This window comes from Ictidomys tridecemlineatus, chromosome 4 (assembly GCF_052094955.1).
Source record: "Ictidomys tridecemlineatus isolate mIctTri1 chromosome 4, mIctTri1.hap1, whole genome shotgun sequence".
In the NCBI taxonomy this organism is placed as follows: Eukaryota; Metazoa; Chordata; class Mammalia; order Rodentia; family Sciuridae; genus Ictidomys; species Ictidomys tridecemlineatus.
The window spans coordinates 11508328-11531124 of record NC_135480.1 but is presented as its reverse complement, the minus strand read 5'-3'; the positions used below and the strand labels follow the sequence as shown (position 1 = coordinate 11531124).

The 22797-nt window shown below is 55.5% G+C and overlaps 1 protein-coding gene across 3 annotated transcripts in view; it reads right to left on the bottom strand.

Moving 5' to 3' along the window:
• Window positions 1-4549: 4549 nt before the first annotated feature.
• Window positions 4550-22797, bottom strand: part of Vwce (von Willebrand factor C and EGF domains) — a 25068-nt gene continuing 6820 nt past the window's right edge. The window contains exons 6-20 of one of the 3 annotated variants that reach the window (XM_078045922.1): window positions 21126-21242; window positions 20190-20318; window positions 18773-19215; window positions 18599-18692; window positions 16920-17002; window positions 15042-15129; window positions 14023-14108; window positions 13288-13405; window positions 12969-13034; window positions 11684-11776; window positions 10496-10578; window positions 9016-9133; window positions 8844-8926; window positions 8521-8611; window positions 4550-5507 (exon numbers count right to left, since the gene is read on the bottom strand). In XM_078045922.1, coding sequence (XP_077902048.1) covers window positions 4903-5507; window positions 8521-8611; window positions 8844-8926; window positions 9016-9133; window positions 10496-10578; window positions 11684-11776; window positions 12969-13034; window positions 13288-13405; window positions 14023-14108; window positions 15042-15129; window positions 16920-17002; window positions 18599-18692; window positions 18773-19215; window positions 20190-20318; window positions 21126-21242 — 2297 coding nt within the window. In that variant the 3' untranslated portion in view covers window positions 4550-4902. Of the gene's footprint in view, window positions 5508-8520; window positions 8612-8843; window positions 8927-9015; window positions 9134-10495; window positions 10579-11683; window positions 11781-12948; window positions 13035-13287; window positions 13406-14022; window positions 14109-15041; window positions 15130-16919; window positions 17003-18598; window positions 18693-18772; window positions 19216-20189; window positions 20319-21125; window positions 21243-22797 lie in introns of all 3 variants that reach the window. The other 2 variants (XM_078045921.1, XM_040284249.2) reach the window with 2 other exon arrangements.

Genomic DNA, 22797 nt, shown 5'->3' with positions numbered 1-22797 from the left:
GCAAAGCTGTCTGCTCAGCTTGCTCTCAGTCTCTCTCTTACGAGTTGACCTGTTTGCTGGTCCTGCACTCCCGGGCATGCCCAGGACTCCCACGGAGCCCACCGTGGTCCACAGCTGACCACATTGTCTGCTGGAGGCGCTGGGCCCAGGGCTGGAGCCAGGCTCTTGGAAGGGCTGGAGTGGGCTGTCAGCACCCCAGCTCCCCCAGGGGTACCCCGCCGTCCCCCCAGCCCATTGTCCACACCTGATCAGGCTTTTGGAAACATAAATCTGACTGCGTTCTTCCCTTGCTTAAAACCTTTAGTCAGCACTGTGCAATTGCCCCTGACGGAACCTCTGGCAGGTCTTCCACACCCTGGTCCCTGTGCCTCCCCCTGCCTCCCCTGGATCTCTGCATGCTCTGAGCTCCATGCACGCGCCTTCCCCCACCTCCACCAACAGCCCAGGGCTTTACTGCCACCTCCAGGCCTCAGCACAGGGTGTTCCCTGTCCTTTTTCTTGGTTTGTTGTCACTTAGAATCTGCAGATCTCAGCTGAAATGTCACTGTCCTGTGAAATGCTGTGGGGCATCTCCACCGTAGAGCACAGCCCCCCCTTTTCCCTTCATAGTACCAGGTGCCACAGATAATCTTGCATTAATTTGAGTATATGTTTCAGGTCCACAAGGGCAGAGACTGGGGTTGTTTGGTTTATTGTTGAAGTTTCAGGAGCCTGAGCTGAACCTGGCGTGTAGTAAGTGCTCAATAAAGACTTGTTGAATGAATGACTAGAGATGACTTTTTAAAAAGAAACAGCTCAGTGGTAAAGCACTTACTTATTATGAACAAGGCCCAGGGTTCCATCTCCAGCACCGGAAAATAAAAATATCAAAGTCAAAGGAAATAACTAAGAGAAGAGGAGAGAGTAGATATAGTCTGATTTCAGCCTCGTAGGAAAACAGATCAGTTGGCCTCCACTGCCACCAACATTCTTTCCAGGCATATTTGGTCACAGTATAAGCAGGTGCTTTCTCAGCTTTTTGCAGAGGAATTTTGCCACATCTGGGCTCCTTTAATCTATTTGGTGTTTTGTTTTGTTTTGTTTTGTTTTTAGGGGGGAGGGGACATTTCCCAAGTACCAACTATAAACCAGGCACTGGGCTAGGCTCTGGGGATGCAGCCAAGTCTTCCTGGACCCTGCCTGTCCCCTGCTCCTGGTCCTATCCTTCTCTCCCTTTCCCAGGCAGCCGGCGACAGCTCAGCCCGTATCTCTCTCGGTCCCTTTCCTTCCCCTCGTCCTGGGATTCCTGCCTCCAGATAGAATCTAAAGAGATTCCTCATCAGGAAGATGGAAGACCCTGTGCCAACATGTCTGGTCTGACTCTTCTCACGTTCTCCACAAGACAAGCCGGGTCCCCGCCACGTTCACACAGGCCTCTTCTTCCTGTGTCTTTCTCTGAGGCCTCGGGGGTCTTTTATCCACAGGGTCAAGGAGTGCCCCTTTAATCCCACCGGTTCCCAGGCCATCCGTCCCATCCCTCTCCAAAGATTACTCCCGCACGTGGCTGGTGGGAGGTTGAATCTGCACCTCCCCTAAGGAGGGCGACGTGGCAATGTCTATCAAAATGAGAAGCGCATCTACCTGTTGGCCCAGTAACTTTGCTTCAGGGAAAAAAGATTCACTCGCACACGTGCACAATGATGGAAGTACAGGGTTATTCTGTAGCCTCTGCAGTAAAGAAGCAGGATGTGAGCAGTGAGCCCCGACCCGGCTGGATGAAGGAAACAGGAGCATACTCACTGGGCACTGGGACGAGATCAGGCACAGAAAAAAACAACCAGGGCTCGCTGGGGCCTGTGCTGTGATAAGATTTGCTTGTACATAGAGCAAGGAACTCAGGCTGGGCACCCAAGAACCAGAATCCATGGCAAGAAGAAGAGGGGAACCAGGTGTCTGTGAAACAGGGGAGTCTTCTAACCAGATATGATTTACAATTTTACGTATGTGAAACTGGCATGTGTGTGTTTTGAATGATGTGGGTGTGCTATGCAATCAAATGTGTTTCTTCAAGCTGTTTTGCAACCTCTGAAAGTTTGTCCTAACTGGAAACCTACCGGGATTTGTCTGCAGCCTGGTTGTCGGATAACCTTCAAAATCAGGTCTCTTGAAACAGGCCGGCTCATTCGGTCCCTTGGGAAGCTCCCAGGACCCGGGAAACTGACCCCAGGGAGCAGTTCCTTCATCCCCTGGGGAGTCTTGGGCATGCCCAGACTATCCTGTTTCTCAGAACCCTAAAAGTGTAATCCTAAGTAAGGGGAAATGTGGGTGTTCCTATCTAAAACAAATAGCCCCTTGCTTCTTGAAGCCCAGGCTGCTGAAAATTCAGACCACTTCTTCCAGTCAAAACCCTTCACTCCCAGCAGGGGACCCTATCATACTTCTAGCTTTCTGGTGACAGCCAATCTGGTCAGGGGACAGAGGCTTACCCTGTTTTCCTTTCCCCTCCAAACTAGGGATAAAACCCAGGGGCACTTTACCACTGACCCATATCCCCAGCCTTTTTTATTTGGAGACAGGGTCTTGCTAAGTTGCTGAGTCTGGCCTCTGACTTGGGATCCTCCTGCCCTCAGCCTCCCAAGTCCCTGGGATTTTGTGTGTGCCACCACACCCAGCCAGAACATGTTCTTACCAGGTTGGATCCCACCAGGGCCCTCCCAAAGGTCCAGCCAAAGGTCCTCCGCAGACAGCTCTGGAGCCTCCTCCCAAAGAGGCTTCCCGTGCCTGGGAATGAGCAGAAGGGAGGCAAGCCTGGTCCTCTGAGGGGCCGGCTGCCCCTGCTGGACAGCAAGCAGCCCAGGAGCAAGGCTCAACCAGGGGGACAAGCGGCAGGGGGCGCTACCCTTGCATCTTTACGCTCTGGGGGACAGTCCTGAAGCTTGGATGACAGGCTCCCAGCGGGTCCCCAGGACTGAGCCAACAGCCCAGAGCAGTGCTCGGCTCCCTGGGGCACCGGATCCTTACCTCTGAATCCTCATCAGGGAACCTGAACCGGGACCAGGTGATGGGGCACCCCGCTGTGAACTAGCCTCCATGCGAACCAAGGGAGGTGACAAGGGAGCAAGCTTGGGCTGGCGCTGGAAGGGTGAGTTCCTGGCCTGGCTCATCTGCCATGGCCTGAGCTCCTTAGGACACTCCCCGGGCCACTGGGCCTCTGCCCTCTGCTGGGCAAGGAGGGGAGGGAATCCAGACAAGCGACACTCGGACCAACTAGGGGAGACCTCACAGCCATCCCCCTGCCCTTGACATTCCTTTGTTAAACATTGAAAAAGAACATCCCTGACGGAGGCGGAGACTAGTATTAAAACCTAATTTCACTCTTTATTGAGTGGAGGGAGAGCGAAGAGAAAACTGGCAACAATTTTTCGCCACTAGCACCTCGACGGCCGGGCTTTCCTGAGAAGCTGCGACGGGAGCAGTCGCTTTGCTGGCTGCATCTGAGACGGGAGGATCTCTGGGTGTCGTCCCACTGCAGGAAACTCAGGGCCCACAGGGCCACAGCACAAATCTCTGAGACGTCACTCTTAGCCACCACCCTGTCTTATTGGACAAAACAATTGCCACATCCCTTGCATCTACCTGGCTGCCACGCTCCTGGCTCTAGGTCCTTCATCATTCCCACCGCTGGGTAGTTGGCCTGCAGATGCCACAGCTGAAGACTCAACCAACCGCCCATCAAAAATATTTTTTTAAAAATCGCACCCAAACTGAACACGTACAGACTTTTTTTCTTGTTGTTTCCCCTAAATACAGCACAGCAAATAACAACTATTTATGTGATATTCACCTGTATCGGGTATTATTAGTAATCTAGAATTGAACACAAACGGATGTGCACAGCTTACAAGCAAATGCGGCACCATTTACGTGGGACCTGAGCCTCCCAGGAGGTTGGGCCTGGAACTAATCCCAGGGATACTGAGATGAGGTACCCGCTGCACCTGGGCTGGACACCCAGGAGCCACTCTGGCAGACCCATCACCCTGGGAAATGGGTTGCAGCGGGCCATAGAAGGGCTAAGAAGAGGGGTCTCAGCAGCCCTTCAATGATGGCAAGGTGGTCAAAAGGTTGTGATTGACAGCTGTCAGCCATGACCCTCAGAGTGCATGGCCCTGGCTGCAGAGAGCTGCCTGACTCACCCCCGCCTGGGACAGCGCAGATAAAACCACTGCGCCAATGGGGCACCAGCCCCATTCCCTTGCCCCAGCCCAGGACAACCCTGCAGGGCCACCCCAGCCTCGGGCTTCCAGAAGGGAAAGGCTGAGACTTCAGCTCTCCCTCCCCGCCCTTCCTCCGCCCACTGAGGTCCTGCTGGGAAGGCCCCTGCCTGCATCTCCATCAGAGGGGCCTTCCCAGGGGCCCCAACCTGCAAAGCCCTCACCTCCATCTTTCCCCTTCTCCCTTAGGAATCCCCAACCTCAGAGGCCCTGGGGTGGGGCAAGAGTCCCTCCCCAGCAGGGGGTAAGGCAGGAGCAGGAGTTCACCTCCCACCTCCACACAGACGAGATGCCAATGAGCGGGGAAGCCTGGGAACCAGACACCTTTAATCAGGAACCCAGGAGAAGGCGGCCGTGGCTCCTCCTCCCAGGGAGGCTTGGCAAACCCGACCTTCCTCCAAAGCCCAGCAGCCGAGCGGTCCAGGAGGATGCTGACACGGAGACCACTGTCTACGTGATTCTTACAGCACGTTCCGAATGCTTCTCAGTTACAAGGTCACGTTCAACCTTGGGGTTCCCATCCCCACCAGGAGCCCTGGGAGAGCCAACCCCTGGCATCGCCTGCCAGGTCTGCCCCTAGGGCTGCCCTGCAGTTCCTTGGGCCACTGTCAACGCTCTCTGTCAGAGTCTCTCAGGCGTGGTGACCGGCTTAGACGGTGGATTCCTCCTCCCTTGAGGTCCCCTCTGTGGGCGGCTGGGAACCAGAGTGAGTGGTGGCCACAAGGGCTGCAGAGAGTCTCTGAGGCCTGAGGGAGGTGGTGGGGGTCTCTGAGGGGCCAGGGGACACTGTGGAAGGTGCTGACGCTTCAGTCAAGAGGGTGGCAGGCAGAGGCCACCTGGACGCTGTCTGGGCCCCGGAGGCTGAGAAGGAGCGCTCGGGAGTGACAGGAGGTGGCCGACGAGCCCCTGAAGAGGCTGGAGGTAGAGTGGAGGGCTCTGAAGGGGCGGAAGGCCCTGGGGAGGGCCCAGGGGACGGGGAGGCTCTGGGCTGCCCTGGCCTCAGAGGGGGTGAGGGCGAGGCCTGGGCTGTTGAGGGGCCTGTGGGTGAAGTCTGCACGTTGGACCAGTTCGTTCTTCGGAGGAGCTGGAAGAGGTGGAGCGCTGGCCTTGGAGGGGCTGCCGGTGGGGGCGCCAGGCAGGAGCTGCAGTTGATGGGCACCTGGGTGTCTCCGCGGGGACTCCGAGCGGCTTTGCCCAATACCACGTCGCCATGAGGGGTGAGCCCCTGCGTTTCTCCCAGAGGAAAAACGGAATCTAGAGAGAAGAGGGAGAAACAGACTGTACAGGGTTTCTCTGGTGGCCAAGGAGGCTCCAGACACATGGGGACAGACACCCATGCTCTGTCCTCCAGGGGGACTCAGTCCACCTGGGGAGGACCAGCCAGCCTCTGCCACCAGAGACACGAATAGAGGGAGGCAGTTCATCCAAGTGGCTCTGCCAGGATTTGCAGTGCGACCCTGCACATACCTTCCCTGGGCCTCCATTTTCTGATCTGCAAAATGGCACAATAACAAGGACTTAAACTGATGAAAGGGTGCAGAGGAGTCTCGGCCTAACCCTCATGTAAACTATAGACTTGGGTAGTAATGCCGTGACCACGTGGGTTCACGGATGACAACAAATGTACCACTCTGGTGTGGGACGTTGACGTCAGGGAGGCGGGGGTGGGAGGTTACGGGGGTGGGAGGTTACAGAGCCGGGGGTCTGAGGGAACTCCGTATTTCCCGCTCCATTTTGCTATATATGTGTATACAGCTCAGCATGTGCAAGAAAGGCCCCGGGTTTGATCCCTAGCACTGAAAAGAGAAATTTTTTTTTAAGTCTTGACCAAGAGGCTGGTACACCACAATGGCTCAGCACATGGGAGAAAGATAGGGAAGGAGGTGGCTAAACAAAAAGAAAACAGAGGGTGAAAGGCAGGAGAAGAACCCTGAAGAAAGGTGTGATGGGAAGATGGACGCCCTCCAGCACGTTTAAGAATCATCCCAAGGGTGGTTAACAGCTCTGTGAACAGCTGGAAACCACCTGAAATGTGTGAACTTTGTGGTCTCTGAATCATATCTCAAAGAAATCTGCTGTATTATTTTTAAATGGTGGAAAGGAAGCAATTCCTATTCTACTTCGATCAGAAGCTGTTTCCCTTCGAGGTGCTCTGGTCACGAAGAGGCCCGTGGGGACCCTGCAGCGGAGGCTACACGTAGTTCCAGGCCAAGGGGCAGGCTGCGTCCATCGCCTCCTCGGGCCTCAGTTTCCCCACATGGAGTTCAGAGAGCAGAGGAGCCCAGGGTAAGGCAAGAGAGAGGGCCCTGGGCTTGAGTCCAACGCCACCAACTGAGCTTCAGTCTCCCATCTGCAAAATGGAGATCACAAGTGCCGCCGTGCCAGAACGTTCCAGGAGCCGTCAGTTCAATAAGGCAACACGAGCAAGATGCTCAGTATGCTGCCTGGCACGTTCCCTACCAGTGACTCTAGAAAGCCAGGGGAATGACATCTATCTGCCTGCAAAGGAGTATGTGGAGGTTAAAATGAAGTAAACTCTGTCAACTACCCGCAGTTCCCAACTTCGTGGACCCACTGGCTCCGTGGTGTGGCCAGCACCACAGACCCAAGAAGCTGCCCGAACATCAGAAAGCATCCTTCAGAAGGCTACAGGACATCAACAGATATTTTATAAAAAGACATTCAGGCCCACAAGCTCATGAAAAAATCTACTGTTCCTAGAAGTTCAGAAAATGTTAAAAGCAGCCACATTTAAGGTACTTCATGTGGACACAGAAAGTTGGAAAAGTTAAAATTCTGAACGTGGTTGGGGTGTAGCTCAGTGGTGGAGTGCTTGCCCAGCATGAGCAATGCCCTGGTTCCATCCAGAACCACAGGGGGGAAAAAAGGCCTAAACAGTTTGAGAGAATATGCAGAAATGTCAGCAGAAGGTAGGCAAAGCAACACAAGGGAATACAGTGATCCCCCCATCCAAGGTCGTGTTCTTGCATGTTCAGTTACCAATGGTCAACCACTGTCCCAAAATTTTAAGTGGAAAATTCCAAAAGTAAACCATTTATACACTTGAAATTGTACACCATTCTGAGTAGCATGATGAAATCTCCTATCGTCTCACTAGGCCTAGCCTGAGATGTGAATCATTCCCTCATCCAGCGTATCCATGCTGTATATGCTACCAGCCTGTTCATCGCTTAGCAACCTCCGTTATCAAATCAACAGTATCACAGAGTTTGCACATAGTACTGTTCACAGTTTCAGGCATCAAAGGGGGACTTAGAAAGTATCTCCTATGGGTAAGGAGGGACTACCGTATTTTACAATTTTTTTAAATGGTCAGCTGTGAGCAACATCAATACTTGAGAATCATGTACATCATCATCTCCTGTTTATAACTACACAAAAAAAGATCCATATGGACGATCCAGGTGCTGCCGTGCATGCTTGCAGAGACCTCTTGGGCAACATAGCAAAATCCTATCTCAAAAAATTTAAAAATACATACTCTAACAGGGGAAGATGATAGATGAGGCAATAATTCTCAGGAATCAATACCTTATAGTGGCTGAGAAGCATTTACTGAAGGCTGAAATTCTGGCTCTACCACCCACTGTGACCTGGATCAAATCACATCACTTCTCTGTGCCTCAGTTTCTTCACCTGGCAAAGGTGGGGATGCTAATAATATGTATCTCAGGGGGCTACCACCAAGAGGGGAGGTGGACACTGGAAGAGCCCAACACAGAATGAGTCCTCATTCACATGCCGGCAACGACTGTCCCACAAACCTGACTCCATTCCCAAGTAATGATTTAAATAAGGAAGAAAAGTCCCAGTTACCTGGGAGGCTGAGGCCGGAAGAAGTGTGAGGCCAACCTGGACAACCGAGTGAGACCTAAGCTACACACGCCTGAGCTACACTGGGCACGTAGCCCAGGGGTACAGCATCCCCGGGTTCAATCCCTACTACCCCATTTTAAAAAAGGAAGAATAAAAGGAAGAAAGCAGAGGAAGAGACTGAGGAAGGAGACAATGGAGAAGAAAAAAAGAACAGGAAATAAGCAAACAAACATGCCCGGTGGCCCCTCATAGTGGGGTATAGCGAATGCTTGGCGAGGCACAGGCCAGCCTCCACTACTGTGTGACCTTGGGCAAGCCATGCTCCCTCTCTGAGCCTGGGTTTCTCAGCCACAGACCTTTCTAAGATCTGTGCTTCTGAGAATGGAGAGGAAGAGGATGATGGCGGACTCCAGGACCCAGAGCCGCTTACCTGGGCAGGAGGAGCAGCAGTCCCCGGGGGGCGGGGAAGAGTCGGTGCAGGCCTGCTGGCAAGGGACCTTCTCACAGCTCACCTCGCCCAGCTGTGGGAGCAGAAGGACACCCATGAAGCAGCGCGGTGCGTCCTGCCCACCCAGAGCAGCCCTCGGGAGCCTCCCTCGCCAGCCGTGGGGTCCCACAGCCAGGTCCCTGTCTGGACTTCCATAGAAGGAGATGGCCAGACCCCAGGTCCGGGTAGTCAACCAGGGCTGAAGAGCGAGCGGCTGGTTCGAGGGCTCCCCGTGGCCAGGAGCAGCGAGGCCCGGGCCAGCTCACCTGGCACGTGCAGCGGGTACAGGGCTCATCGTCCAAGGTGAACACCTGGCCGTTCACCACCTTCCTTCCCTCGTAGTTGCAGTCTGCAAGGCAGAGGGGACAGGCCTGTAAGAGCCAGGGCGACCTGGGCGCCTCGGGCACAGGCGGCTCGTCCCACTCGGCCCGCACTCACCACGGCACACCGGGCAGCACTCGCCGTCGGGGTGGAAAGGGTAGGTGCAGGCGATGGGGCAGTCCACTGGCGAACAGGCCACCGAGCCCAGCTGCAGGACAAGAAAACACACCAGGCCCTTCACAGAGGGCAGCGGAGGGGACACTTGAGAAGGTGCCATGTGCCCAGCGGAGCAGCCAGCGTGGGGGAGCCGTCCGGGGCGGGGTGCGCTGGGGATGGCCGAGGTGGCAGACACTTGGTTAGAATCCATTTCCTGCCAGAACGCACAACCACAAGGGCAAGGCCTGGCTGGTCTACAGGTTCATCTACTGCTAGGCGTCTATTGAATGGATGCATGAACTTCCCAGGAAAGGGGGTCACCAAGGACCCCAAAGGGCTGGGCTGTGGCTCGGGCAGAGCGCTGGCCTGGCATGTGCAGCACCCTGGGTTCCACCCCCAGCACCACAAAGAACTAAAAATTTAAATTAAAAAAAAAATAGGGAAGAAAACAGCCAGAAGCAAAGCTCCCTGCAGCATGTGGCTGTGGACAGATGTGGCTGACCAGCGAGGGTTGGTCTCTCAGGCCCCTGTGTGTGTACCTGGCTTCTCGAGCTTTCTGCACACCTGCTTTCCGTGCACCCCAGCTGAGGCTCACCCACACCCAAGACACTCTAGGTGGCTGTAAGCGCTTTCCCCCTCTGTTTTCCAAGTACTAAACTAGACCGTGTGGGTCGACCAGGCAGGATGGCTCGGGGTGTGCACACATAGGTCCCCAAGAGAGAAGGCTGGGGCTCGGAGCTCTGCATCTTGATTTACTAGTTGTGGAATCATGAACAAAGGACTTGGTGCCTCTGTTCTCTCTTTAGAAAGAATGAAGTGCGGTGCCATGAACTCTTGGATTCACTGGGTTCATGCATCTCTCTTTTTTTTTTTTTTTTTTTTGATACCAGGGATTGAAGCCAGGGGCACTCAACCACTGAGCCACATCCCCAGCCCTTTTTATTTTTTATTTTGAGCAAGTCTCTTGTTGAGTTGCTTAGGGTCTCGCTAAGTGGCTGAAGCTGGCTTTGAACTTGCGATCCTCCTGACTCAGCCTCCAGAGTCACTGGGATTACAGGCCTGAGTCATGCATCGCTAGGGCTTAGAATAGGGACTGGCGCACAGGGAGGCCTCAAATGCTTGTTTAAAAGACTCTGAAACAGTTTGTGTTCCTGACCACTCCAGCAAGAGTCCCTGGGCCACATTTCATACTTGCAAGGAACCAGCCCCCAGACACTCCCTGGTAGCCCAGAAGCAGAGGACATCCCCCAGCCAGGGCTTAAAATAGTTCCCTGGTTCTGGCTAATGATTCACCCTGGGCAGGCTGGAGGGAGCTGTCTTTCACCAGGCCCCAGGAGTGACCCTTCTTGGAGAGGGCTCTGAGTTTGGCCTCTGCAGTCAGGAGCTGGTGTCGGTGGCTGGGGCACTTCAGAGCCAGGGGTCGGGGAAGGGTGGCCCGTACCAGGCAGATGCAGCTCAGACACGGGTCCAGCGCCGACGGGAAGGTCTCGTTGTTGTAGAAGATTCTGCCCATGTAGGTGCAGCCTGCCAGACAGAGCACGTGGTGAGCAGCAGCCAGGGGTGTGGATGTGGTGACCGGGCCCCCAGCCAGGGCAAAGGTCTGAAGCTTATCTGGATAACAACGTGTAGGACATGCGCCTCCCTGTGCGGTGCCCTGGGGGTCAGGCCAGTGACAAACACCCCTGGGGAACTGGTGTTGACTTTTGCTGCGCTGGATTTGGCAAGGGGTCACAGGCCTTGGCCTTCAGTGTTGTCACCCCAGATTGTGGGGAGAGGCCAGAGGGCATCAGAAGGAGAGCCTGGGAGACAGGAGGTCCCTGCCCTTCCCCACTCAGCCAAACCCAAACCCCATACCACAGCCTCTGGTTCCTGCACCCCCAAAGCTCAGTCTAAGACTCCACCATGATGAAAGTCATCACGTGACTGGTAAACATGACCGCAGGTGGCAGAACCGTAGGAAAAGACTTTGGAAGAACACACTCACCTAGCACACATCTGTTAAGTGTGTGTGTGTGTGTATGTGTGTAAACTTAAGGTTCACTGTGGTGATGGGACTTTTCTTCTTTGTACTGAGGATTGAACCCAAGAGTGCTCAACCACTGAGCCACATCCCCAGCCCTTTTTTATATTTAGAGACAGGGACTCACTGAGTTGCTAAGTGCCTTGCTAAATTGCTGAGGCTGGCTTTGAACTAGCAATCCTCCTGCCTCAGCCTCCAGAGCCTCTAGCGTGCACCACCAAGCCCGGGTGGAACTTTTTCTTTTTTTTCTTTCTCTATTTTCTTAAATTTCTGCAACTGCTAATTTTGAGATTATGAAAAATGTAAAAATTACTATTAAGAAAGCCAGCCTCATTTTTATTTCCTCTCGTAGAATCTCTAATTATTTAGCAGATACAGTTCCTGTGTGGCCCCACCCAGGCCATAAGCCCTGAGTCTCCTTGGTTCTTCCCCCAGCACCCCGAGACTGCACCTGCTTACTTCTAGGAGCCTCAGTTTCCTCATCTGTATAATGGGTTGCCCCACGGGGCTGCTGGGAGGCTTTCTTGGTGCTCAGTGCAGAGGGGCCTGGGCACTGGTTCCCCCTGTGCATCGCTGCCTGGGGGGGGGGGGGCTCTGGCCAGGAGTTACCTGCAGAACAGTCTGGGCAGCACTGTCCGGGGATGCGAATGGGGTGAGGGCAGGAGTCCACGCAGTCTGTCGTCCGGCAGCTCACAGAGCCATCTGCCTGAAGGAAGGAGCAACTTCACCAAGACCCACCTGGACTCCAGGCCCTGCCTCCCGCCCCAAAGAGGCAGCTCTGCACACTGGCCATGGCTTGCCCTGAGGGCTCCAGGATGCAGCTGGGAGGTGGCAGTTCCCCCCAGAGAGGATCACTGCTTAGGCAGAGTGACAGGAGCCTTCCTGAAAGGTTTCGCGTGTCTCAGGAGAGGGGAGGTGAGAGCTGGGACTTCAGTCTCCCCGGCTTCCTGTCCCTCTGCAGTGGCAGCCAGAGGCCGCGCCATCGCCCCCTTCCAAATTCTTCTCTCAGCGTTTCCCTGGATCCCTGGCTCCCCCCAACCCTATCGAGTACCATAAAACCCTATTTTTATAGAAAACCATTCAGCCGGAAATGTCTATTTCAGAAGACAAAAATGCCAGACAAGGTTTCTTTTCCTTTTTCTTTTTCAAGAATCTGAATGTTTATGACCCTTTATTTCACCCTCTTGTAAAAGGAGTGACGAAGGCTCCTAGGGGAGAGAAGAGGCGTGAGACGGACTTTCCTGCACTGCAGCCAGCGAAGTGCGCCAGCTGCAAGGCCTCAGGCACCTCGGAGGCTGTGCGCAGGATCACCTGGAGGTTAAAAGGCAGAATCTGCCTCCAGGGATGTGGGCAGGGGCTGGGGACTGCATGTCCCTCGGGGGCCAGCGAGCCCCTCCTCGCTGCTGGGGCATGGACCTCAGTTGGAGAAATCAAACTCCCAGGGACCCACAGTTGTTTTAAAGTGGCAAGGGGCCCAGCAGGTAAACCAGGGGCTGAAACAGCCGCATTTCTTGGTAAGTAGCTGAGTTTGTGCTTCTGTCCATCTGACTCTCTAACCTCGCACCTTCTCCTGAACCTCTTCTGATTAGGGGAGGGCACGGGATTCGTGGACAGGAACACGACCTGCTTCACAGGGACAGCAGCATGCATGGCCTGGGCTGCCCGGTGCCCGCAGCCAGCCACGCCCCAGGCCACCCTCTGGGAGGGCTCCTAAGTCTGACCCCAGGGGCAGCAGCTCCCTGAATAAGCCGAGTGCACTGTCCCCAGGACAGGAACAGCCCTTCTGGCTCTGCCTCTGGGGGTCGGGGAGCTCCTCTGGGCGAGGCGGCGGGACAGCGGGTAAAGCAGCTGAAGGCGAGCAGGTTGTCATTCACCTGGCAGATGCATAACTCACAGGGATCACCAGGTGACCAGATCTGTCCAATCGGAAACTCAACCCCGTTGTCGTCCAGAGAGCAGCCTGGCGGGGGACAGTGAGGGAGGAAGGAGTGGGCAGGACTGCCCTGGGGACCCACAGCACCGTCCCACCTCGGAGGACCCCTCACACTCACGGACACACACACACACTCACAGGTACACTTTCACACAGTTATTCCCAGACACCAGCACAAATCCACAAACACACAGTCGCACACTACCCGTCTTGGCAGCAGAAGCCACACTCCTCCCTGGGCACCCCAGCCCTGCGCCACCCCCCCCCCCCGGGGCCTCACCTGTGGTGGGCGTGGGCTCCCGGCAGGTGAAGCAGCACTGCCCAGGACCCAGCCACCGGTCCTCTCGGGGGCAGTCGAGCTCTGGACACGGTGTGAAGGAACACTCCACCTCCCCCTTCTGGAAGAGAGCCCAGGGCATGGCCGTGAGGGAGCTCCCTCCTGCGCCCCTGGGGGCTGAGGAAGAGGCTGGCGGGTGGCCACTGCTCTCCCCGCTCACGGGGAAGTGCTGGACCCCGGGGGGAGCAGACAGGGCTGGTAGGGCGCCCCCCAGCCCAAGCTGGGCCCTTCCCGCAGCCCCCACTGCCCTCCTCTCCGGCCCCCATCTACGCTCCTCTGCAGCCAGAGAGTCAGCAGGCCCCAGTCTGACCAAGTCTGGCCTAGAACCAGCCTCCACGACCCCAGCCAGCCGCCTGCTCCCCTTCACTCTGTGCTGCTCCACCTCTCCCTCGGCCAGGTGACCCCCTGCCTGGCACGGCCCTCCCTCCGCTCCTGTCCCCTTCAGGTCCCCACTCAGCATCCCCCCCTCCAAGAAGGCTTCCGGTGCTGGTGACCTGGCCACGCCCGCCTAGGCTGGGGGCTCTGCCAGGGCAGTGCTTCAAGGAGCCTGGGGCTGGGGGAGGAGTGGCCCTGCTGCCTCGGTCTCCCTTTGGGTCCCTCGTGGTGGTTTTCCCCGTCACAGCATCCTGGGTAAACCCCTGGCGGCCCCGCCCCCTCCCTGCCACCTCAGCCACCTACCTGGCAGACACAGGTGGTGCAGTCGTCACCACCCCCACTGAACACTGCCCCGTCTGCGTACCAACGGCCGCGGAAATAGCACCTCACTGCGGGAGAGAGGGAGAAGTGGCCCGAGGCCTTCGGGCTGGGCAGCTCGAGGAAGAGGGGCATGTGGGCAGGGGCCTGGGGTCCCACTTGGCACCACCTGCACCACCGGCCCCCAGCCCCAGGCACAAAAGTCACAACTTAAAAACTGACAGAATCACAGTGGCACAGGCCTGTAAGCCCAGTGGCTCGGGAGGCTGAGGCAGGAGGATCAGGAGTTCAAAGCCAGCCTCAGCAAAACTGAGGCACTAAGTGACTCAGTGAGACCCTGTGTCTGTCTGTCTGTCTGTCTCCTCTCTCTCTCTCTCTCCCTCTCTTATTTTATTTTTTATTCTAATTTGTTATACCTGACAGCAGAATGCATTACAATTCACATTACACATATAGAGCACAATTTTTCACGTCTCCGGTTGTGGAATGGGATGGACATCATTACCCTAAGTACATGTGTGAAGACGCGAATGGTGTGAATATACTTTGTATACAACCAAAGATACGAGACCCTGTCTCTAAATAAAATACAAAATAGGGCTGGGGATGGGGCTCAGGGTTCGAGTGCCCCCGAATTCAGTCCCCAGTACTCCCTCCCTCCCAAAAAAGGACTAGCTCATTAGTGGGTACACAGAGATCCCTCCACAATAGCCAAGGAGCAATGCCAAGGGTGGATGCAAACCCCTTCCTGCCTGCCCTGAAGGTGCTTCCTAGGGCAGGGGGCAGGCCTGGCTCTGAGCACAGTCCAGCATCCAAACCACCGAACCACTGGGCATATAATAGGTGCTTAGTAAAAGAGGGCAATTGAAATGCTTCACTCATCTGAATTTCTAAAGTAGAAGCCACTCTCTCCCCATCTCCTTTCCTCCCCCAACCCAACACACACTCAAAAGACACCCCTCCTTGCACACAGAGAAAAGCGCATCTCCAAGAGAGTCACTAACCTGGGACACAAGTACAGCAATCTGACTGCGGGAGGGTCTCACAGGGGCCAGGAGGACACTCGGGGGAGATGCAGGACACGTTTCCAGCCTGAGGCGGTGAAAGAGAGGGGAGGGAAGGAGGATGTGCGGGTTCTGCCACCTCCGGGCCCGTCACAGTTCAGCTCATGCCTCTCCCACCACACCTTTCTATCACGAGAGCTGTCCAGGGGACGCCACCTGAGAACTTCAAATGTCGCATGGTCACAGAGACTCGCTCCTGTGTTTGTTATGGTGGGACTCAGAAGGCGCCCCTTTCCAAGACATGTGGTTTCTCAAGAAAGGCCAGAAGGGAACGGAGAGCAAAGAGGCACAAACAGGCTCGCAGCAGAAGGTCTGTAGGGAGACCGGGCAGTGGAGCACACAGGGCCCTCCCACAGGGCAGGAGACCTCCCCTCACCTTCCGTGCACCTGAGTCTGGGCCGGAGTGCTCTTACCAGCTCTTCAAAGAACTGAATTTTAGAACAAAATTTTTTAATTTAAAGTTAAAATCAAAAAGCCCTTGGGGGCTGGGGATGTGGCTCAAGTGGTAGTGTGCTCGCCTGGCGTGCGCGGGGCGCTGGGTTCGATCCTCAGCACCACATAAAAATAAAATAAAGCTGTTGTGTCCACCAAAAACTAAAGAATAAGTATTAAAAAATTCTCTCTATATATATAAAAAAAAAAAAAAGCCCCCAACTTTGGAATGAACCAGACGTGAGTTCCAGCATCTGCCCCTCCACCGACAGGACTTTGGACAAAGTACATCACCTCTCTGAGCCTCAGTCTCCCTGTCTGTGAGATGGGTGGAACCTGCTTCCTTCTCGATGTACACGATGTGGTCACCCACTACGCTCAGCCACCGTGTGTTAGGTATACAGGAAGAGCTCAGTGCAGGGTGCTGGCCACTGTTCAGACACCCCTGACCTTACGCTCCAGTCCCACCATAGATGCCAGTCCACAAGCCGATTTTTTTTTTTTGTGGCGGGGGAGAGTACCAGGGATTGAACTGAGGGGCATTCGACTCCTGAGCTGCACCCCCAGCCTTATTTTTTGTTTTATTTAGACACAGGGTCTCACGGAGTTGCTTAGGGCCTCAGTAAATTGCTGAGGTTGGCTTTGAACTCATGATCCTCTTGCCTCAGCCTCCCAAGATGCATGATTACAGCCGTGTACCTCGTGCTGGGTTAGAACCCACTGTTAAAGACAGTCAGAGGGTGGCAGTGAGGGCTGGTGGACAGGGCTGGACTTAGGACTCACTCAGACCTCAGCTCAGATCCTAGCTCTGATGTTTCCCAATGCCAAGGGCGGATACATCTGCTACAGTCTTTGCATCTGTAGCAGAGGGATGGTAAAGCTGGCCTCGGGGACCCCAGACAAGGGATCAGATGAAAGACACCCATGCGGCACACAGTGGGTGCTCATGATCAAATACGCACGACAGCACTCTGGCACACAGTAGGCACTTAATAACCATCCTTGCAGGCGTGGAGCGCCTAAAGCAGAGTACACTGGACAAACCCAGAGTGGTCCTGAGCTTTCTCCCTCCCAAACCGAACACCTTTGATTGTGCTGGCAAATATTTTGCCTGGAGAGAACAGGCTCCCTGGAGGGGAAGTTTCCAAGGGAATTTCATCCCGTCCCTTCCGAACAGATGGACCCTGTTCGCCTGGTGGCTCTTTCCTCCCAGCGCCCTGCAGTCTCCGGGCTGGACGCTGCAGGTTCCGACCAAAATCCACAGCCTGGGCACCCTCCCTCCTGGGGCACAAACTTACCTTGAACATCTGGGCTCTCCCCCTTCCTCTGAAACCCCTAAAGGTTAAGAAAACACACAGGAGCCTTCTGGGATCTGATGCCGCTTACCAGACAGACACAGACCGTGCAGTTCTCGTTGGGAGGTGAAAACACGTCGCCTTCCGCTCTGACGGCGCCACTGTAAAAGCAGCCTGGGGAAGACAAACAGGAGGGGCTCAAGCCCTCCTCAGACAGGAAATGAGGTCCAGGCCTAATGCACCTGGATGTCTCAGCAGTGGCAGATGCAGGGTCCCTACACTGTGGAACAACAGGGGAACCCTGGGGCTCTACCTATTGCCATCTGCAAGGATCAGCTTCTCTGGTGGCTCCGGGAGGGTCCACTCACATCTGGTAAAGCCACAACTGCCTTAAGACTGCAGTGTCTTATCCCCATCAGGGAGGAAAGACAAAGGACAGCCCTGCGCTCACACCTAGCCTGCCGGCTCAGTTTACCTGGGTGACCCTGGACACGACGCTTTGCCTCTCCAGAACTCCCTGAACTCTGACACTTCCACCACAGAATGGAGACATCACCCAGTGGGAGACTTGGAAGGATCTGCAAGCTAGGATAAGCTTGCAGATAAGCCCCAGTACTTTACATCCGGGGCTCAGTACCCAGTAAGGACATAGTAAAAGATGTCATTAAGAAAATCAGTAAAATAAGTGAACTTATATTTCCATGTCCAACCTTGGCAAGACTTTTTTTTTTTTTTTTCCTGTAGTGCTGGGGATTGAATCCAGGGCATGCTGGGCAAGGGCTCTACCACTGAGCCACATTCCCAACCCCCTTGGGAAAACTCTATAAGTGCTCAAGGCCCAGCAACCTCAGCATCATATCACCCGGAGATTCAGAGACACGCAGATTCTCAGACCCAACCCAGACCCACCAACAAGGAGACTGTATTTTAATAAGAATCTGGACAATTTGTGTACAAAGCAGATTTTGAGAAGCTCGGTTGAAGGAGCTTGGGTCTCTATCCCACGAGCCATGGGAAGTAAATAAAAAGTTGCAAGTGGTTGGGGGTGTTCGGTGCTGGGGATGGGACCCAGGGCCTGTGCATGCAGGGCAAGGGCTGGACAAAGCCACTCCCCCAGGCTGTGCAGGAGTTGAAACAGCTGCTCCTCCAGCCAGGGGCAGGAGTTAGGCAGGGGAAGGAGACAGCCGGGTGAGTCTGGAGACTCACTCTGTGAATTAGTGAGGCTCAAGAAGGATGCCCAGAAGACAAACAGGTCCTCTTGAGGGGCACTATGGCAGAGCCAGGCGCTTCTCCAAGTGTGGTCCCCAGAGCGTGACCCCGTGGTGCATGCCTGTAATCCCATCAACTCAAGAGTTGGAGGCAGGAGGATCACAAGTTCAAGGATCAAATTCATGTATGGCTCCCAGGTGAGAGCAGGGAGAGGGCATTATTGCCTTGGCAATTGAGACCCTGTCTCAGAATAAAAACTTAAAAGGGATTGGGGATGTAAGCTCAGTGGTAAAGCACCCCTGGGTTCAATCCCTGGTACTGTGGTAAAAACAACCAAAAAATAAAATAAAATAAAAGTGGTCTCCAGCCCAGCAGCCCCTGGGAGTTTGTTAGACGTGCACAGTCCCAGGCCCCCAGATGTGCTAATCAGGGGGCGGGGCAAGGAATCTGCGGTTTACAGGGTCCTCCATGTGATTCCAGTGTAAGGGACAACTGCAGAACAGCAAGACCGCAGGAGGGCCAGGGGAGGGAAAAGGCAAACTGCGTCCTTCCCGCTCTTACCTGTGCACAAGGGGCAGCACCCCCCGTCTCTGGGGGGAATCGGGTGGGAGCAAGCAGCTTCACATCTCACCTCTCTGCAGGTCACCTGTCCATCCTGGAAGCACAGCAGGAGTTGCAGCCACCACCGGACCCCAGACCTGGCACCAGGACAGCCCAGGGAGCCCTCACACCCACCTCACACCAGCACTGGGAACACCTGGGCTCTGTCCAGTGGCTCCCGGACTCATGCACGGCTCCCAGGTGCCAGCAGGGAGAGGGCCTGGCTGCTAGCCTCGGGCTCCCAGGGCCCCTTGGTGAGGAAGGGGTCCCTACCACCTCCCCCTGGAGGAAGGAGGGAGGCCTGGGGGTCCTCAGCAGGGCGGCACTAGGCCCTGGGGTGGCCATCAGGGTGGAGAGCAGCCGGGTAGGAGCAGAAGGGAAGAACGAGGGTGGTGGCGAGGTGGGAGATGGCAGGTGGGTCGTCCTGGTTCCTGCAGGAGGTCCTGGGGCCCCCGGAGGAGGGCTGTGTCCTGGGGACAGGGCTGGCCTTCCCAACTCGGGCAGCAGCAGAGGCATCTTGTTGGGATGCTGCCGGGGCTGCAGGATGGCAGACGGGGCCTGCACGGCTTTCGGCAGAGCTGGAACAGAGGCACAGGGGTCTACTGAGGAGTAGGGCAGAGGTGGGGCCCAGGGTCAGGTGGGGCTCCGCTCCACAGTCACTGTCTCTGGACCTGGTTCCTGATGGACACAGGGGTCTAACGGTGAGCCGCTGGGGGCACCCTGACAACCACGTGGGAAGACAGACAGGAAGGTGGCCACAAGCTAGAGGCCACAGGCTGGCGCGGCTCTTTCAGACGCTGCACAACCAGGCTGACCAGATCTCCTTCCTTGCTTGCCACGGAGTGGACACAAGTTTCCCTGAGCCTGGGATCCACCCTGGGACTAACGGCTGCCTGGCTCCTATGTCCTGATGGGCCAGTGTGTCCCCTGCTACCCCACCTAGCTAGGGCTTCCCCGGCGCTGGGGATGGAGCCCCGGGGCCTGGTATCCTCCAGCCTCACAGCGTGTGAGGAGGCAGGAGAGAGAAGGCAGAGGCCGGGGGGGAGGAGGGAAGGGCCGGTCAGCGACCATGGGTAGGTGTGCTGGGTAGACGAGTGGGTGGCTCTGAAGCGGGGGCATAACAGCCGCGCCCACCACCTACACAACTGCGGGTACACGTGTTCCCAGGCGCCCAAGCATGGCAGAGCCCTAGGACGCCACTGTCCAAAGCAGTTGTCCTGGGGCTCAGGTTACTGGGCTCTGACGTCACACCTTTCTCTACCACCACGGGTTTCTTTCCTCTTAACCATAAGGAAACATGAAGATGGAGTGGAAGGTAACACAAGGAGGAGGGCGGACACTGGAAATAATGGACAAGACGAACTGAACAAAGAGGGCCTAAGGACCTGGGGACAGGACTGGTGACCTGGGGACGGGGCCTGGGGACCTAGGGATAGGACCTGGGGATCTGGGGACAGAGCCTGGGGATCTGGGGACAGAGCCTGCAGATCTGGGGACGGGGCCTGGCGCTGGGCAGCTAGGCCTGTGGCTAAGAGCTGGACCCGGCACTCACCTTCACAGGACACACGGTCGGCTCGAAGCCTAAAACCAGGACGGCAGGAGCACAGGAAGCTGCCCACAGTGTTGTGGCACGAGTGGTGACAGACTCTCCTCTCCTGCGGCCTCCGGCACTCGTTCACATCTGCAGAAGACCCGGCCGCTAGTCTGGCTGGGAGCCCTCCTTGCCATCCCTTAGTCAAGAGGCTGGGGGAGTTTTCCTGCCAGCTTCTTGCCGGGTCCTCCCTGCTCCAAGATGCAGGATGTGACTCCGGTGGCTAAAAACGGGGCCAAATCCAGCACTAGTCACCTCGGAGGTTTGTGCATGCAGCAGTCATCTAATGGGTGCATCCACAACTCATCCCCAGCACCTCACAGCCATGATCAGGGTGGACAGTAGGAACAAGACCTGCTGAGGATCTCACTCCACACCTTCCACTGCCCACTTTTTCTTTCTGAGAAAGGACCTCAAGACTCACTGTGCTGCTCCAAGTGGACTTCAGGACCAACACCTAACTCTGCGGGGACAGAGTCTCTTTGAAGCCCAGGGGACCCCCACCTTCAACCCATGAGCCAAGCTCAAGCCAATCTCTTTCCGGAAATTTCCACTAATAAGCTGAGAAAACAGGGGTCTCCTTCTGTATCAGAGGAATCAGGTATAAACATGCTTTATTTACCCCGGGGAACAAAGAAGGCCAAGAAAAGGGGTGAGCAGGGAATCCTTGGTGTATCTGGGAGAGATCGGGGTGGAAGAGAAACCTAGTGGGATGATAGGGGCCACCACAGGGTCTCCGTGCAGAGCAGTGCTGACCCCGACAGAATAGAGGCGCAAACCCTTGGGGTTCCAGGAGACCCAGAGGCCTAAATGTTGACCTTCCAGGTCCAGGCGCTGACCCTGTCCATCTTGCTGATGGGCAGCCTAAGTGTGCAGACCACAGGGTCCTGACCTTACCTACGCACGAGTGCCGGTTGCCATGGAGATGGAAGCCAGTGCGGCAGGAACACTTGTAGCTGCCGATGCTGTTCCTACACCTCTGCTGACAGGGGGTGCCCAGGCATTCATCGGTGTCTGTGAGGGGGAGCACAGGCTGGCATCCACCTCCCCATGGAGCTTTAGAAAGGGGCGGCCCCCACCCCACTCAGGGCGGCAGGGGACGTCCTTAACCCCCATGTCCAGTCTAACAGTCTCGAGACTCCCTTACCCTCACCCAGCCCTGACCACCTGCATCTCCCAGCTGGAGAACAAACAGCCTCTAATGCATCTCCCGGCCTCCACCTGTGCTCCTTCCCAGCCTCCTCACAGGACTCCCAGGATGTTCTTGCCTAAGGGCACTTCTCATCCAACACTTCCTGCTCAAACCCCTCTGGGATTCCCATGCGCAGCCCACCACAGAGGTGCTCACAAGGCCTTTAAAGACAGTCCTGTGGTGCACACCTATAATCCCAGCACTTGGGAGGCTGAGGCAGGAGGATCGCTGAGTTCAAAGCCAGCCTCAGCAATTTAATGGGAACCTGAGCGACTCAGTGAGACCCTGCTCAAAATAAAAAAATAAAAAGGGCTGGGGATGGGGCTCAGTGGGTAAGTGCCCTGGGGTTCAATCCCTGATACAAAAAAAAAAAAAAAAAGCCGTCTCTAGTCTACACCGACTACCCGGCATCCTCCCCAGCCCTTACCATCACTCTAGGTTAGTTAAGTCCTTGCCGTCTTCCAAACACAACCCACTTTTGCAGATTCCTCCACCTCCACTTTTCTGTTTGCCCTGGATGCCTTTCCCTTATCTGGCTAGAAAACTCTTACACCTACTAACTCAGTTCCTGAGCACCTCCTCGGCACACGCTTCCCTGGGCTCGTGTGTGGAACTGTTCACCAACACGAGTTGGTGAGCTCTGGGACACTTGCCCTGCAGAGGGCCAGGCCGCGTAAACGGAACAAGGCAGGCCTGTTTACCCAAAGGTGGAAAAAGAAAACAGTGGAAGAAGACCGGGTTCAAATCCCAGTTCTAATGTGCTCTTGGGCAAGTTAGTTGATTTCTTTAAGCCATGGAGATGAACGGTGTCACCATCATGGAATAATTTCAGGGATGAAATGAGAAAATACAGGGAAAGCACAGGGCCGGGGACCCGGGACAGGAGAGTTGGGCAGGGCACTCAGTGCTGATTTGAGTTGTGCCCCCTGAGATTCCTCGCTGTGATGGCGTCTGGGTGCCGCCTTGGGAGACAGTTAGGTTAGATGAGGGTGGGATATCAAGAGTGGATTAGTGTCCTCGGAAGTGACACCAGGCTGCCTCTCCCCTCGTCCTTTGCCTTCCTGTGAGGACATGGCAGGACTGTCATCTGTAAGCCAGGAAGAGACTCCTCACCAGGAATCACATCCACTAGTACCTTGAACTTAGACTTGCAGCCCCCGGAACTGGGAGACGAAAGCCCTGGCGTTGGACCCCCAGGCTGCAGTCTTTTGTTACGCAGCGGGAGCTGACTGCGGTGGAACACCAGGGGTAGTCTACGGTGAGAGCCGAGGGTAGCCATGGAGGGAGGGCCTGGATTGGCACCTATGACTTTTATTGTTTTTCAGATTGTGAAAGTTTATTTATGCTTTATGAAAATTTCACATGCAAAGAAAATAA